This window comes from Periplaneta americana, chromosome 2, assembly GCF_040183065.1.
Source record: "Periplaneta americana isolate PAMFEO1 chromosome 2, P.americana_PAMFEO1_priV1, whole genome shotgun sequence".
NCBI classification, from domain to species: domain Eukaryota; kingdom Metazoa; phylum Arthropoda; class Insecta; order Blattodea; family Blattidae; genus Periplaneta; species Periplaneta americana.
The window spans coordinates 109559241-109578524 of NC_091118.1; the positions used below are offsets into that span (position 1 = coordinate 109559241).

At 36.5% G+C, this 19284-nt stretch overlaps 1 protein-coding gene across 3 annotated transcripts in view; it reads left to right on the forward strand.

Annotated features, from left to right (window-relative positions):
• Positions 1–19284, forward strand: part of LOC138694495 (glycerol kinase 5) — a 112850-nt gene that overhangs the window by 52604 nt on the left and 40962 nt on the right. For 2 of the 3 annotated variants that reach the window (XM_069818268.1, XM_069818270.1), the window contains exons 2-5: positions 779–872; positions 9075–9244; positions 13096–13185; positions 16499–16813. In XM_069818268.1, the coding sequence (XP_069674369.1) occupies positions 779–872; positions 9075–9244; positions 13096–13185; positions 16499–16813 (669 nt within the window). The remainder of the gene's footprint in view (positions 1–778; positions 873–9074; positions 9245–13095; positions 13186–16498; positions 16814–19284) is intronic. The other variant, XM_069818269.1, reaches the window with a different exon arrangement.

Sequence of the window (19284 nt, forward strand, 5' to 3'; positions counted from 1 at the left end):
ATAGCACAGCACCCTTAAAAATATGACTGAAATTTCTAAATAAATAAATAAATAAATACTACACGAAGTAACACGAGAGTAAAGATTACATGCACAAGAAATAAACAAATAAAAGTGTCCCAAATAAATAAATTATCTGCTTTGGTTCAAGTTATAACATACTGTACTTAACTTTAAATACAGTGGGTCCAGGTTTGATTACCGGCAGGAAAGCATAGATTTATTTCCCTTTCATAGGAATTAAGTGTGTGTGTTCTCTTGTCTTATGTAAAAATTTTGTACATATTGACCACATTCAGCCACCAGCATGATTCAGTCGGTTAAGGCGCTTGCCTGCCGGTCTGAAGTTGCGCTCGGGCGCGGGTTCGATCCCCACTTGGGCTATTACCTGGTTGGGTTTTTTCCAAGGTTTTCCCCAACCATAAGGTGACTGCCAAATAATCTATGGCGAATCCTCGGCCTCATCTCGCCAAGTACCATTTCGCTACCACCAATCTCATCGACGATAAATAACCTAGTAGTTGATACAGCGACGTTAATCAACTAAAAAAAAAATGACGACATTCCCAGGAAACCTCGATAGTTGTCAACATCTAATGCTGGTTCAAAATATTAATAAAAACGAAGACATACTTGTAAAATGGCTCAATATGTGAAACTGGTGGTGGTGGTGGTGGTGGTGGTGGTGGTGGTGGTCAAGAAGAAGAAGAAGAAGTATGAAACATTTTTCCACTTAATAGCATTGACACGAGATCATCTTGTCGATTTCTGCCCACAGATTGAGCACATATATCCACAAATTGGACAAGACGAAATAGAACCAGAGGAACTTTGGACTAAGGTCATCTCTGTTCTCCAGGATGCCATACGAGGTGGGTTTTGTAACATAATACGATAACACTACAGTATTAAAAACTATGAGGTAGTATACAAAGTTTAAAGTGTACTTAGTTCCTATTTCATATTCTTTTAGCTAATTCATATGTTCATAATACATTTTATAAAAATAACAGCATCTTCTTGAAAGATACTTTTAAGGTTGGAACATTGTAAAACCAAACTCTAAGGAATTGTTCATAAGAAGTCCACAAAAATGGATGTAATGTACAGTTACTCAAAAATAATTGACTGCTTTCTTCAAAGTATGGTGAAACTGCTATGCATTAACATTTCTTAATTATTGAGTGGTTCCCAGACTCTATTTCTTGGTTCTGTCACTTGACATATACTACTATTTCCATGACGACTGTTTACTTACTTACTTACTTACTGGCTTTTAAGGAACCCGGAGGTTCATTGCCGCCCTCAAATAAGCCCACCATTGGTCCCTATCCTGAGCACGATTAATCCAGTCTCTATCATCATATCCCACCTCCCTCAAATCCATTTTAATATTATCTTCCCATCTACGTCTCGGCCTCCCCAAAGGTCTTTTTCCCTCCGGCCTCCCAACTAACACTCTATATGCATTTCTGGATTCGCCCATACGTGCTACATGTCCTGCCCATCTCAAACGTCTGGATTTTATGTTCCTAATTATGTCAGGTGAAGTATACAATGCGTGCAGCTCTGCGTTGTGTAACTTTCTCCATTCTCCTGTAACTTCATCCCTCTTAGCCCCAAATATTTTCCTAAGAACCTTATTATCAAACGCCCTTAATCTCTTTTCCTCTCTCAAAGTGAGAGTCCAAGTTTCACAACCATACAGAACAACCGGTAATATAACTGTTTTATAAATTCTAACTTTCAAATTTTTTGACAGAAGATTAGATGACAAAAGCTTCTCAACCGAATAATAACAGGCATTTCCCATATTTATTCTGCGTTTAATTTCCTCCCGCGTGTCATTTATATTTGTTACTGTTGCTCCAAGATATTTGAATTTTTCCACCTCTTCGAAGGTTTAAATCTCCAATTTTTATAGTTCCATGTCGTACAATATTCTGGTCACGAGACATAATCATATACTTAGTCTTTTCGGGATTTACTTCCAACCCTATCGCTTTACTTGCTTCAACTAGAATTTCCGCGTTTTCCCTAATCATTTGTGGATTTTCTCCTAACATATTCACGTCATCCGCATAGACAAGAAGCTGATGACGACTGCTGTTGTGATATAAACAATAAATTGCCTAGGTCTAACTACGAACTTAATAAATGCAACTATTAGGTATTTTTTTTATAAGGGAGCCATGAAGAAAAAGAGTTTCTAAAGGTACGATCTTACATCGCTACTTTTCCTATATACAATTTTCCTACTGCAGCTGTAACTTGCAAGTTAGGCATAACATTCACACACAAGCCAAAAGTAGCATGCAGAGCTATAATTTTCGTCTTACATAACCCGAATACTACTTGCTGACGTTTCGTAGAAAGCGATGAAGTGCTCTTGAACTCGATTGGAAGGACTTAGTCATAATTTCAATTGAATGTAGAATCAGTCAAAATTCTATCAAAACAGTATTAACCAATCGGCTATTAACATTCTATCTTGTGTATGATCCTTAAGGTATTCATTCATTCACAATGTTCTGCCCAAGGGCAGGTCTTTCACTGCAAACCCGCATTGTCCAGTCTTTCCTATTTTCTACCTTACTCTTAGTCTCTGCATATGATCCATATATCTCAATGTCGTCTATTATTTGATATCTTCTTCTGCCCGAACTCTTCTCCCATTCACCATTACTTCCAGTGCATCCTTCAGTAGGCAGTTTCTTCTCAGCCAACCTATTCCCTTTTCTCTTCCTGATCAGTTTCAGCATTATTCTTTCTTCACCCACTCTTTCCAACACAACTTCGTTTCTTATTCTGTATGTCCATTTCACATGCTTCATATCCACATTTCAAATGCTTCTATTTGCTTCTCTTCACTTCGTCGTAATGTCCATGTTTCTGCCCCATACAATGCCACACTCCACACAAAGCACTTCACAACTCTCTTTCTCAGTTCTTTTTCCACAGGTCCGCACAAGATGCTCCTTTTTCTATTAAAAGCTTCCTTGGCCGTTGCTATCCTCATTTTGATTTCCTGGCAGCAGCTCATGTTACTGCTTATACTCGTAGTACACACCAAGTATTTGAAGCTGTCCACTTGCTCTACTGCCTCATTTAGAATTCGCAAGTTTATCTTCTTTATTTTTCTTCCTATGACAATGGTCTTCGTCTTATTTGCATTTATCTTCATCCCATACTGCTCACAGCTGTCATTTAGCTCCAGTAGCATACCCCTTAGTATCATCTCCTCTCCTGCTAACAACACCGTAACATCAGAAAATCTTATGCACTTTATTCTTCTTTCTTCTATTATCACTCCTCCTATGTTCTGAAAACAGTTCTTCACTAAATCCTCCAAGTAGATGTTAGGGCATCTTGATGTACTCCTCTCCCTATTCGCTTCCTTTTTCGTTTATAAAACTATCTAGCATAGTTAATCATGAGAACGACTTAGAAAAAATGCAGATATACCCGCAAAAATGCTAAAAAAAATACGAGCTTGTGAATTCTGTGATGCTGTCTTTTCTGCAATCAGATTTAGCTTATGTGCATAGCAATTCACAAAATTGGATATTTATATGATTGTTTAATTTGCCTGCACACCTCCCTTCTTCCCACCCATTATGTCCCATGGCTTGTCAGTATATCTTTTCATTACTAATCTTCCTCGTATGTAATCGTGAAAACTTTGTAACTAATTCAACAGTTCATAGCATAAATACACGTCAAAAATGACTTTCATACTCCATCGGCAAGTATATCGTGCTATCAAAAAGGAGTGCGTTATATGGCAGTAAAAATTTTTAATAGCCTCCCTATCGATATAAAAAATGAAACTCAAAACATAAGATTATTTAGGGCCAAATTAAAGAAGTACCTAATTTCTCACGCCTTCTATTCTGTAGGTGAATTCATGAATTCAATAATACTTCATGAAATTGATACTAAAACTATGTGTTGTAGTACTAGTAGACTATATTGTAAATCTCGTCTGTATATATTTCATTTAGACTGTGACTATAAATTAAAACTTTATAATGGTATTAAGTTTTTTGACTTGTTCCATATTCTAGCTGTAAAGCAATGTATGAATACCATGGAATGTTAATAAATACAATACAATACAATACTCCATCACAAGTCTGAGCGTGAGTTTGTCCGCACTAGCCACTTCCATGGGCTGCAGACCCACGCTTGCATTCTCCCACACTCCTTCCTGTCATCTAGCTATCCAGATGCTACGCGCTAGTTTTCCTAGGAAGGGCAGAGCCCAAGCCGTATAGAGTTCAACAGTCATAGATGAATGCAACTATCTATATTACAGTTACAGCAGAACGCAAATGCAAGTTGTCTCGTTTTGATTATACATCTTGATTACACGCTTTTCACACTTTATATTACTCGTCTAATCTACCAACGAGAAGATTAAAAAAGAAAAGACATACTGATTTAAGACTGTAAACCTGTTCTATTGATGTCGGGACCATCACCAGATAGCTTCCAAAATACATGTTTTATATTTTAATGATTTATGTTTAGTTTAAGCACAACTATAACTTAATGTATAATTTATAAAATAAAATTTTGCTATTATTAAAAGAAGACACTAAACTTATATCACCTAAACTTTTGAGTTTTCCCATGATGTCCTGAAACCTGACATTTTGAACGTTTCGGAACTATTTACAGGTCCCATCGCAGTAGTTCCAAAACGTTGGAAATATTAAGTTCCAGGATACGGTGAAATACTCAAAAGTCTATTTCCGATCACATATAGGCCTACTTTAAAAGCCTAAAACACACAGACTATACATCTAAACGTGTTCAAATGTAACTGAAGATCCTTAAGCTTTAAGGGGACACTATGGTGAAATAATGATGAAAAATTAAGAAAATCGATTTAAAAATTTATTGTGGCTCTCTATTCCGACCGAGCTCAAAAAGCTAATTAATTTATGTTCCCATGACTATTTTCAAGCTTTTGAGCTAATATGAATTAAAAATTGTGAAAATTGTGACGCAAGGACCTTTTTAATGACGTCAATATAAAATACATTTAAAAAATATAATTTCGAAACTATTAACCCTAATGGCACAAAATTTCGTACGGATGATAGTATTGTAGGTATATTTATGTAGTTTAAAATTAATAAATTTTGGATGAAAATTGTAAAAGTTTTAAAACTCACAGAAGTGTCCCCTTAATATGCGGCGATTTTAATACTAAACTTCTCAAAATTATAATATTCAGTATTGAGTAAAATAATACTACTCATGTGTCAACTTACATACAGTGTAATAAGTTTAAGGGTTACTTATTGTAATGAGAACAAGATAACTTTAACATCAACGCATTGAAAATTTTCAAATTCAATATCTGAAGGTAAAGAAATATATTACCTAACATCTTGGGAATTCGACAAGCATAATAAGGTCATTAACAAGTGATTTTATTAAATGGCTGAAATTTTTTAAACTCAAACCACCATAATTACTCAAATCAAATAGTTTAATGTTAATATTCTGCTTAGACATGTTTAGATTATAGTAAGTTAACTAATAAAATTCTAATATATACCAATATGTATTCTATTTTAAACAAAGACGTACTGTAGGTACATGGACAGGAAATCTTGTAACAGCTGCAGTGACAGTTTAGATCAGGTCTGCACAAGGTTTGCGCTCTCCGAGCCGGCTCACAGCTCATGAGCGCAATGCAGATATTAGCTGCGCTCTTTATAAGGGTGGACTGGAAGAAGGGGTGATCTCGTACAAAATATACACAAAAGGAAGTACTGTTACGAGTGTTCATGAAATGAATTCCCGTTCAGTCTTTGCAAAACTATCTTGGACTATTATTAATTAATAAAGAAATATTTATTTTACAGAAATAATAGAAATTCTATAGCTACTTAAATGTACAATATCATTTTGTTATACTTTTATTTATCAGTATATGAAAACGAGGTTTTATGCTGTTGGCAGCTGAAAGGAACAGTAGCCTACTGATCATAATGAAACATCAGTTACAGATGTTCGATGCCTGCCTTCATTAAAGTTGATTGTAGAAAACAGTTGCTCACAAATATAAATGTTGAGCCAAACATAGCAATCATTTTCACAGCCAGCCTGTGTAGTCGTGGATATTATTGCTAATGTTTAGTCTTGTAAAACTCAACGAGGCTAGTAGTACTCGTATTATTCAAATGGTCTTTAGCCCTTAGGTCACAATGAAGATCAATAAGTTCGAGCTGTAAATCGTTAAATGTTATGTTTTAGGCCTATTTAACGACGCTCGCAACTTCCGAGGTTATATCAGCGTCGCCCGTGTGCCGGAATTTTGTCCCGCGGGAGTTCTTTTACATGCCAGTAAATCTACTGACATGAGCCTGTCGCATTTAAGCACACTTAAATGCAATCAACCTGTACCCGGAATCGAACCCGCAACCTCGGGCATAGAAGTAATTAAGAAAGTACCTCTGATAAGACAATGTATTTCAAATTCATAAAAAATAAATACCGAATGTACCTACCTCGGGTAATAATGCAGCTTTCAAGTCCTGAACCTTTTCACTGCGATCTTCAGCAACAAAACAACCGTAAGTATCTTTATGTCTGAGCCACCGGCGTGGCTCAGTCGGTTAAGGCGCTTGCCTGCCGGTCTGAAGTTGCGTTCGGGCGCGGGTTCGATCCCCACTTGGGCTGATTACCTGGTTGGGTTTTTTCCGAGGTTTTCCCCAACCGTAATGCGAATGCAAGGTAATCTATGGCGAATCCTCGGCCTCATCTCGCCAATTATCATCTCGCTATCACCAATCTCATCGACGCTAAATAACCTAGTAGTTGATACAGCGTCGTTAAATAACCAATAAAAAAATCTTTATGTCTGGACTTGTAATGACGCATTATGTTATATTTCTTTCTACCTTTCAAAATGTTGTGGCAGATAAGGCACTGAGTATTTACTCCAGCAGCTATGAAAAAATAAGCATTTTCCCATGCAACATTGAAAGAATTTGCCTGATGATCACTTTTCCGTCTTTTAGATTCCTCCATACTGTACTGTAGCAGTAGGTAAGCAACGTGAAACAGTTACTGAGAATACACACTGCACTCCACAAGATAGCTGAGTGGTCGTTACCCTCTCCTCTATCTATAGTAAGTCTATGCCATTCTGACGTATCTTCCTCTCCGTTTCGGCGAGCGGTAAACACGGCTCTCCCGCTCCGAAGGAGCGCGCGCGTTCATTGAGCGCTGTTTGTGCAGGTATGGTTTAGATATTCCAAAGTCGCACTTTTAGCAAAAATGTTTTTTTATGCGAATTGATTTCTTACATCTACAGAGTGTTAAAAAAGTACCGGTATCCTATATTTTAGGAGGTGATAGTATGCATCAAAACAAGAAAAAAAGTCTAATAAACATGGGTCCTACAACACATATTTTCAGAGATCTGAACACTTGTTCATACGAAGTCCTCAGTGTCACGTCCATTATGGCAATATATTTTTCTGCCCTACAATACAGCAGGCTACTAGATAATCATACCGTAGTTGACATCCCTGGCATGGAATATTGATATGTTGCAAGGAATACTGAAAAGAAAAGTTTCGTTGCGGATATGAGCGGGGTTCAGCAGAGATGGTGTTGTGAATTTTCGTAATCAGCATGTGTGGGCTGATGAAAATTCCCATGCACTTGAAGAAACAAGGCATCAGCACCGATTCTCAAACAACGTATGGGCAGGCGTTCTTGGCGATGGATTAAGAGCCATACGAGCTGCCACAGAGATTAACTGGGGCTCGTTATCAGGACTTTCTAATTAATGTATTGCCTACCTTGCTGGAGTATTTGCCATGTCAGCAAAGACTACATATGTGGTTCATGCATGATGGCACACCAGCACATTTTTTCCGCAATGAGCGTGAACACCTGACGCTGATATTTCAGGACCGCTGGATTGATTGGGGAGGTCCCACACCTTGGCCTGCTCGTTCCTCAAATCTAAATCCCCTAGACTTTTGGTTATCAAGAACAACCAAGTCAATTTCAAAGAGTGCGTGATTTCTTACGCCGAAGGGCAAAGGAATGCATTGCCATGATGGACGTCACATTGAGCACCTCCTATGAACAAGTGTTCAGAGCTCAGAAAGTATGTGTTGTAGGACCCATGTTTATTAGACATTTTTTTCTTGTTTTGATGCACCTCCTAAAATACTGGATACTTCTTTCTTAACACTCTGTATATGAGGAAGCTACCAGTAAAATATTATAAAAATTACTGAACAAATGACGTAAGTATACGCTGAAGAAATTATGATACCGCACCTAATAGCATTGGACTCGAAATCTTCAATATTATGCTCTCTTGTAAAATTTTATCTGTTTGGATGTTCATTTCAAAGTGTGTCATGACGTCACTGTTGTGAGTCAGCGATTTGAAGCGAGTTTCAGCTTTTATGTCAGAAAAGTTGCCTATTATTCGAGGCGTTCAATCTGAACTTGAGAACGTGTACGGTACAACTCGAACGTCGTAGCAACAGATGGCGGTCTGTACTGTCTGTGTGCTACCATAACCTCTTTCAAGTCGTACGCAGGGTATTTGTTCTCGGTTGCGTACTGCAACATTCCACAACACAAATCAAATGCTCCGTGTCCATGTTGACCGTCGAAGTTAATGTCAACAAATACGGAAGTAATCGTCTTAACCCTCTCCCCATATCCCGACAGTAAGAAAAAACTCACCTCAGTACGTGTTTCCAAACAGTTCACATTCCTGCCACTACCGCCATTACCATACGTATCGGTACATACTCTTCAGAATGAACGCCGTACTTGCTAGGCAACTTCTCTGGCACATAGGTAATACCCCTCTGCGGAAGTGTAGGAAGATTGAATTCTCTAGGCTCATCGGCTAGTCACATGACGGCATACAGCGAGCCATGACACACTTTGAACTGCGTGTTCAACGCAGTATTATTCTCACCCCTTCAATTGGAAAGCATAATTTTAGTAAGATGAAATGTAAAAAACGATTGTTTTAATTATTGTGTTTAACAATATTTCACCATCTTGTATTGCAGCTGCTGGCGTGAGTCCTCGGCATATTGCCTGCATAGGAATATCTGCGCAGCGCTCATCTTTTGTCACGTGGCACAAAGAAACTGGCAAGCCATTTCACAACTTCATAACTTGGAAAGACGTGCGAGCAGATAGCCTGGTGCGACAATGGAACGACTCTGTTACAATGAAGGTGCGTTAAATCGAAGTAGGTTAGTGAAAATCAGGAAATGTATAGTTAATGTCCTACGCTTGAACTTGTGAATGTCATTTTATAAGTGTAAGGAACTTTTCTTTCAATATTACTAAAACGACAAAAATAAAACACGTTCTCTTAATAGTGTGCTGGTTTCAATAATTTTGAATAGTCCGTAATTTCGAATTATTTTTTAGTTCTTGCGATCTATTTCACAGATTCTTAGTACGATTAACTTCTGCAATTGAAATATTTCTAATAAGAATATAACAAGTAACCACACAAATCAATAATAAATAAAACATGATGATGATGATGATGATGATGATGATGATGAGGAGGAGGAGGAGGAAGACGACAACAACAAAAAAATATTAATACCGTAGTTGCAGGGGCGGCTCGTCCATAAGAGCTGCGGAAATGCAGCACTCCCTGCTTTGACAGGAAAAAAAAAAAAAAAACATTTATTTTAATTTGTAGAAGAATTGTTACAGTTTTTATTGGTAAATTGCTTTATATTTCATCTGGCCGGGAATGTGTACTATTATCTTATGCATTATCTTTTTGCGCGTCGACTGTACTGGAATTGACACTGCATTCAAAGTCGTCCTGGGATCTGCAGGGTGGGACAGATCATAGAGAGTGTGTCTTGCTAGGTCAGGGGGTAGAGAGGTGAAGGGAAGCAGAGGGAAACTGCCGCTGTTTAAAACCCATATTTCGCTGCAGTGGCTTGCAGAGCCAGGCGACAAGGAAAGATCTTTCCTCCCCTCCCACACCGCTATTGTAATGCTACGTCAAATGGATTCTCTATTCCCTTGAAACTTAATGACAACATTTTTATTTTCTCTTCACATACTTATTGTTGTAGAATCTTATCGAGTTAATATAACGAAATTAATATTCTCTTTTGCCTTATTATTACGTATACGGGTATATCCAGTCTCCAGCAGAACCTAATATTTGCCTTAACTCAAAATGATTGCACGAGTAGAATCCTTTTGGTATAGCACGTAAAATACGAAAGAGACTTCTTTTCCAGTTTCAGAAAATTGTTGACCATCAGTATATCTGAGTGTTGCTTTGGTGTGACATTTTAGTACCGTAACTTAACCAGTGCAAATGTGCAAGCATGAGTGTGTGTGAATTACAGAGTATTAATTTTATTTTTCTCAACTTTCCCTTCCGGGGAAAATTGATTAATGAGGTGAAATTAAAGGGTCGTTCGTTACCCGACTTAAATCTTACTCAAGCTTCAACCAGCCGAAATAGTGCATATTTGTAAGGAAGTATAACAATAAAATTTACGCAGAGTATTTGTGGTTGCCTCCTCTTCGGTGGTGATACTGCATAGACTAAGAGTGGTGTGACAGATTTAGGACATTTGCCCCTAAAAATTAAAAAGCACGAATCTTCGCAATCTCACCTGAAAAATGTTGTTTCATTGGCTATGTTAGGCAAAACTAATATTGTTGCGCAATTAAGTGAAACGAACAGAACAAACATTCTCAAACATAATCAAGAAGTGAGAAAAAATCGTGAAATTATTTTTAAAAATATTGATTGTATCAAATTTTATGGCCAATATGAACTTCCCCTTAGGCGACATGATGAAAAAACGATTCGAAGGACTCTGGTGTATTTCGTGGGTTGCTACAGTCCGTGAGTAATCTAAACGAGCTTCTTAAAAATCATTTGGAACATGCCACTGTTTAAAGGTAATTCTAAGACAATTCAGAATGAACTGGTAGATTGCAAGTTGAGTGTCTGCCGATCTGAAATTCAGACTGAAATCGATGCCACAGACATCTCCCAACTAAGTCAGAAAGTTTTGGTTTTTCGATATGTAGTGCATTTATTTTTGTCCTATACTTATTAGTAATGGTGTCAAGAAGTGAAATTTGCATGTACCAAAATCTACTGCAGCTCTCCCAATCCACAAGTTCACGAGCCGCCACTGCGTAGTTGTAAAGTATAGTACACTATTTGCAAACTTTGATTCTCTCTGCTATTCTCATTCCACCATTTCTCACTTACTGCTGTGCCACTGTTTCACAGATTATGTATAGTCTCTATAGTTTGACTATGCTGTTTATCTCTCTTTCACTCAAATTATATTTCAGTTTGATCTGAGAAACTTCTCTCCTTGTGTAGTAAATAAATATTTACATACATTGCTCAAATTATGATTATATGCCATCTTATTTCATTCCTTGAGGTCTATCAGTAAAAGTTTTGGAGCCAATTACGAGAGGCAAGTTATTTATTTCTCACAGATAACCATGGTAATTACGAAGCATAAAAAATATAAGCAAGCATAATTACACGTGCATTTTATATTTAACACTAATATTTCTATGTTACTATTTTCCACGCAAAAAAAAAAAAAAAATAGAAGATACAATAAAATGTAATATCAGAAAATAAAACATGATGCTCTTTCCTTTAAAGTTTCTGATTATTCTTTCTAATGTCATAATCAATTCCTTACAGCAGTGAGATCAGTTTGACATTTTAAGATAAGAATCGTAACACCATTTCTTTGCTTTATTTGTATACCTGTATGCTTTAATTTTCAAAATTCACAGTAGGTAAATTACGTTATAAGTGCTCCATAAAATAGGAAAAACTAATGTTTTCACTTTTAGTTCTGTTCATCGATAAATTTGTTACATTTTAGAAAAGAGAAAAGTACCGGTAGTTTACTTGGATAATAAAATATGGGTGCGAGATATTTTTAACATTTAGTTAGAACAAAGGATAATATGTAGTTAAATTTACTAAAAGTTACTTTAAAGTGGGCGATGGGAATGTAACTTATTTAGAAGAAGTTTGGATTGGACTTCTCCATTATTGACGGAATACGGAAAATACTACGTTTAAATTGGATCTACCATCGTTCGTAAGTAAAACGGAGAGGAATAAAGATGAAAGAACTCTTGCGAGACTATTATAAACGTCTAAATTCACTTGACTGTCCGACTATTTCTCCTCTTGTATTCTCACTTGCTTGAGAGATGAGTGAGTTCAGTTATTTTGTAACAGTTGCAATGATTAGGATTCCTTTCTCTCTACTTCTTTTTTCACGTGAATACGTTTTTGAAATCAGACTGACATATTGGGAATGAAAAAGCGATGTAATGTCTGCAGGGTGATGCATTCCGATACTATAACTTCGTGACTAATAACATGATTGAAATAAATGTGATCTCGTTTAATTGGGTATATGAATACGATGCGAGCATGACCTTATGCGCGAGGCATGGCAGAGGATCTGCGGCTACTAGCGTACTCCAGTTCCATATAACTGCTGGGGAGAGATAATTGTTCTAAACAACACATAACCCTCGTACTTATTGGATGATTATTCACCTCTACTGAGATATGTGGACGTGAAGCAGCAGTTGGCTGGCAGGCCGCACCACAGATTTAACTTTTTTATTTTAATAAATAATGGATGGTAATAAGTAATGTATTTTAGTCTAATATCTAAGTTATCAGATTCGCATAAAGTAAACATTCAATTTTATTACGTTACACTAAGGTACCGTATTCAGTCTAATTTCAATGCAGAACCCATTTGAAAAAATATGTAGCCTACCAATAACATTTTTATAATTATGTACACAAATGTAGGGCAATTGAATCTAATTCTTTAATTAACGATCTTTTCAAAATACAGATGCTATTCCAGATCGTTATTGGAACATAATGACAATAGTAAGAAAAACTGAAATACTCAGAGCAGTCTTGCTATTATGTCCATCGTAGCTCTCATATAATCCAAAATGTTGAATCTTGGTCATCATTCAATCAGCTGAAGCATTTAGAACTTGTTTGTATTACTCCAGGGACTTCGAGTGGGAGCTCTGTGCCTTTATACTGTCTCCAGGAGCAAAAGATTCCTTGCTGGAAGTGTCTTGAAGCTAATGAATTCTCAGGTAACATTACTGTTTATACTGGACGTCAATAATTTTAATGATGTAGTACGAGGAGATTCAGATTTCTTTCCAAAATATTCTATTTGATTTTCTTAAAAATACAGTGTCATTTTTATTTCAAAACATTGCTTTCATTATATTCATATCCATATTACAAACGTTAACAGTTTTTACTTTAATTAAAATATATCACATATAGGTACGGTACATAAATAATACTGGTATGTTTTTTTTTACATAGCGTACTTATGTGTTCATCAAAACAAAACGATCGAACTATTTAAATTCATATTAAAGTGAAAATTCTACTTATTTACAATACTGTACGACGTTTTAACATTCAACAAAATTATGTATTTCAGGAAATGTCACAAACAGCATTGATTAAATTAATGAGTGACAGTAACAATCCTTATTATTCATGTAACTTCTAAAGAAGCAACATTTGTAGATAACTATTATCTTCACACATAACATTTTTTAAAAGCCATTTTTGCTTAAAATAAAACTATAATGTAGCCTACATTATCTTAATCTTAGACTATTATCGTTTCTACTAATTGCTGCTTGCTATGTAATACAATTAACTTTTATTATTACGAGTATTATCGAAATTCTAATTTTAGTTTTGGCTGGGTAATGTACCGGTACATTTCTCGTGGATGACAAACATTCGAATATTCTCAAGCATTTGTCACATGCTTGAATGTTTCCTAATGTTGTGAATCAAGTCCAGGCCTGAAATTTTGGAGTTTACAGTACCAGTGCTCACAATTTAATTATTTAACAGTTAATCACAACTATCAGTGAAGTTCATTTGCTATTTGCAGTTAGAGTGGTGGTTATTTTTGCGCAGAATGGCTGTGAAGAAGGTTCTACAAGTTAGAAAACAGTACCGGTAGCGATTTTGAAGTATTACTTCTTTAGAAGTTAAAATGGTTAATTAAATATTATTAAAGGTGGATTACGAACAAAACACATTAATGTACCTCAGCGTCACTATCCGTATCAGTCCAGCTGTCATTATTGTTGCCACTTGCACTGGGGCCTGAAGAAAGGAATATTATTAGGTACATTATTCACTTGTGTGTTCACACTACACTCTTGTTCAAAATATTGTTTCTCTATCTCTTTAACATGACCACAATATTTCTTCCACTTTCTACTGAATATTCACTACTTTTTTCTACATTGTTCCTACAAACACTCAATTGTATGGGGATTCCTTGTGAACACATGGAAATGATACTAGTGGCAGGGGAACATGACATCTTACTCATTCTAGAACATGCACAGTATCAATGAAGTTTGTCCGTGGTCTATAGTGGCTGGGGAACATCACATGATGGTGATTCTAGCACATTTACAGTGTCAGTGCATTTGTTCGCGGTCCGTCTGTAGTGATTTTGAGACAACGAATTGTGACATAACTCATTACAAAACTCAGCATAGAACTGTTAGAACAAACATCAATGAAAAAATTAGCAATGCATGGAACAATTACGGTACCGATAATGAAAACTTGTAATGATATCATAGTGAAAATGAAACATTTCCTTTTCTTAACATGGGTAAGTAAACAACAGTCCCACACCATAGCATTGTGGTCTAAGGCATCATGTCTGGACTCACGTTAAGGAAAAAGCGCTGGTTCGAGTACTAATGGGGAACTCATTTTCTAATGAAATTTTGGCCAGTGTATGGGATCAGTGCTCACCCAGCCCATTCTGGTTGGATGATCGTTCACCTCTGCTGAGACATGTGGATGTGAGACCAGCAGTCAGCTGATAGGCCTTGGCCCTTCTGTGCCACGGATTATTAAGTGAATAAGCTAGAGAATGCAAATCCTCTTCATCTTGCGATCATCTTCCTTTTACTCCTGTGAATATGTAACATTTCATCACGTGCATCTGTTTTCCAAATTATGTATATAGAATGACTAGACCTACTTTGTTTGCGTTCATATTTATTGCATAGTAGTTTTGTATGGTTATAAGATTTTTGTTTCTGTATTTGTTCATAGTGTTTTGTACTCCTGCTGTGGCATAAATATCTGTGAACAATTATTTTTAAATCGGTTATTTAACGACTCTTTATTAACTGCAGGTACGCTACAGTCAGTTGAATTGGTAATAGTGATGTCATATTTGGTTAGATGTATCCAGAGATTTACCATGGAATTACACCTATTTGACATTCACCTTACAGTTGAGGAAAACTTCGATAAAAACCCAACCAGGTAGGCCTAATCAGACAAAGTGGGATTTAAACCCATATTCGAACGCAATATCGTATCACGAAGTCCCTACTCGCTATGTCGAGACTACACTAGTGGCCTATTAATTTCAATATCAATGTCAGTAAACAAACACAGCGTTTCTTTTACAGGATTTATTAAGCTTTCTGTTGACTTAAGCGCTAGCGTGCTAGTTTTCCGTCCAGGCGTCCAGGTTCAGTCCTCGGCCAGGTTGCGATGGAATTTGTGGTGAAAACAGTAATTGCAGAGGGTTTTTCTCGGGGTACTCCCATTCCCTCTATCATTCCACACACACTCTCCATCTTTCCCTCATTTCATCTATTTTCTGTAATACTTAAAAATAGGCTGGGGTGATGTCATGCTCTGGGAGCCAAAGAAAACCTAAGTGCAAGGACCTAGTCCGGGTCCAGCCCTTGACTTTCTGTTGCGTCCTATAAGAAATATAATGGATTCAGTAATTTTTTATTAATTAAAACGCTGTGATAGTGTTAAGGGATGACATTTCTTACAATACATAATTTTGTTAAAAGTTATAAAAGCTAAAATAAGATACTAAGCTTAAGCTAAGTTTTATTTTAAGAAAGAATTGTCGCTATAACAGGGTTTTAAATGGCTTGATTAATGTCGTGTCGATAACCACCGCAATTTCTTTTGGACCGAATTGAGGACTATAATTGAAACTCTAGTGTGCACTACTATCTGCATACATACACTGACCTTCACAAATAACTACGACCGTTTCCACTATAATTACCTCGAGTCAAGTCTGGCCACGTGATTCTGTAGACCTAATATTACGAAACAGTCAAGTACCTATGTGATTAGGAACAGAAGCACCAGCACATTTTCATCTCAGTACGAATAAGAGCAGAATACTTCCTCGATATCCATGGTGTTAATTATCTCTAGACTAAAAATTAAGACATAAAAATAATAAAAAAAGTGTCAGATGCAAACTAACTGTGAACTTGGATGTAGATTGCCTATACAATTTTTGTTTGTTTGTTTACATGGATCGCTCTGTAGAATTTTACTTGCACTTTCTTCTACATGTAGGTAACACTGAGACTCGTGTGGGCACTGCAGAATGTGAAGACCCTGATAGATGCAGCAGCAAACCATGAGGCCATGTTTGGCACTGTAGACACGTGGATACTGTACAAGCTGACAGGAGGACGTCTGCATGTAACAGACGTGTCTAATGCAAGTGCCACTGGCTTCTTTGACCCCTTCACAATGAAATGGGCCAATTGGGCGCTCAGGCTCTTCCAGATACCGTCCGACATGCTTCCCGAAGTGTGGGACACAGCAGCTGACTTCGGATGTCTCACACCTGACATTATTGGACATGCCATTCCCATCAGAAGCCTGGTAGTATATTGATAAAACCTAATAATAATAACGACGATAATAATAATAATAATAATAATAATAATAATAATAATAATAATAATAATATGTATCTAAAATAAAAACGAGTTTTGAATTAAATGTAAATTAAACATTAGTCCTCTTTCTCAAATAATGTTTTACACAAATAAACTGCATCAAATGCTAGTCTTCTTTTGTTTCTTGCACACCTACTTGTAGAATTTAATTTGTGTATTCCCCTGGGGAACAAAACTCCATTTGCACAAAAGATTACTTAACCCCCTTTACCCGAACACCATCAAAATATTGGCCCAATTATTCGTCTTGCACTAACTCCTACCGGTACTTTATGAGTGTGCAATGGGACTTACTATACCATATGCGGAGTTTCATCATTTCAATATCGCACATATCGAGAACTGACATGACCATTGAGATAAAACCATGCTTCATAAATCATAAACATTAGCTGTGGATCAACTATCAAGGTGTCCATTGTAAACATTTTCAGGAAACCAATTGCAGAACCGTATTCTAGGGACAAAATCAGTTTGATTGATTTCTTGCACAAACCTTATTTTATATGGTTGAAATTTAATTAGCTTGGTTTCTTTGTGAGCTGACCCGCAGGATATGTTTGTTTCTTAAGCTAGGCGACGAAGGGATTTCTTTGGACTTAATTCTAATAGCACTTTAATATCTTCGGGCATATTCATAGACATTTTTAGCACGGGCTTCCAGTGGATGATCAGCGAAACTAACGTTTTTCATATTCATAAACCAATGTTAGCCATATGAATAATTCGTCCCTCCTCTGGCAAAGTCGGGGCTAGTTTAGCACGCTCATAGTGGGACTAGTGAAATGTCTATGAATAGCGCCCTTCAAGTTTTTCTGCAGTTAAAACATGTTGTTTATGCTCCCTCGGCTTGTCACAAACTGAACCTTTTGTATCCCACTTTTTCATTAACTTCGAAACGCAAAATTGTGTAGGAATTGTTGAATTGGGAAATTTGCGCACAAATTTACGAATGCATTTGCTATAATTGTATTTCTTTACGTAACATTCTACTAGATAAATTCGTTCTTCAATAGTATACGTCACCTTCTCACAAAATACGTGTACACTGCAGAATCTGAAGTAACTGATAAATACTACGCAATATTTCGTATTTGATATCCAGCAGCAGCAATGGCACACAGCATGCAGCCAGTGACGCTATTGTCACAAAGTGAATGTGCGCCCTGCAGCCGGTAGGCTCAGAATTCCTTGTAAGATGAACTATTTGTACTTTTGGAATTCTAGACTAGGATGCATTAACTAAAAAGAAATATAAACATAATGGCAGAATTCGGGAAACTTCATGTAAAAGGACTATTTGAATCGACCATATTTATTAGGCACAAGATTCTCAGATGAATGAGGACTGATAAACATGAACACATTTTGTCACTTGCAAACAAGAAAAGTTGCAATTTTCAAGTGAACCGAAGACTCACAGACACAAAGTCTACTCGTTACTCGCAAGCAACAAAAATTTCAAAATTACTTTAGCAAACGTGAGGAGCCAGTACATAAACTACTGATAATGGTCCAGCTATAAGTTTGCACAGCTTTGAAATTAACATTTCTTGAAGAATTTGGTATAATACAAAACAATGAATAGTGTGAGATATGGTTTGTGAAAGCACTGTTTGGGCAATTCCTTCACTCATTACAAGATAAAAATGTGGACAGTGAAATGGTTCATTCTGTGGCTGACAATCAGTAATGGACGAGTCACTCAAGACCAGGTTACACTGACAAAACATTAGAGAGAAAAACTGTATGAAAATATTGATGACTTTTATCCAGCATTCGTATTAGAAACAAAAAACAGTTTACCATGTAATTTCTGAATACCAGACTCTTGACCCCATTGATTAAACTAACAGATATAACAAAATTGGATCTGAGGTACCAGGTCCAAATCTAGCTCAGGATAGTGGGTTTTTTAAAGATAATAAAAATTCTTAATATAGTTTTCTTCGGAAAGGGAGTAAAACTGGGAGGTCCAAGTTGTAGAATCCTCTCACTGAATGATAGGGCTCTAGGCAAAAATTACCGGTCATTTATCACCCATGTCAAAATTCAAGTATGGAAGTGGCATCATAAACTCGTATATGTGGCCTAAGTGCATGTGAGATTGTTCTATCCCTATATTTATACGTCATATATCCCACCATGTTATATCTAAACATAATCATTTCCAGTTCTTAAAAATAGCACAGCCTTGCTCCCTTGAGCTAAACGTACTAACAGACGTAATATTAGATTATAAGTCAAGCATTATCTTAATGAACAAACTACGTATAGAAGAAGAAAACATATCGTACATTAAAAATACACAATATCAAGCAGTTGAAAATAAAATTCAGATTTGGACGCAGAAAGAAGTTACGATAGTTTCAATCAGAAGTAAAGCAAATCAGT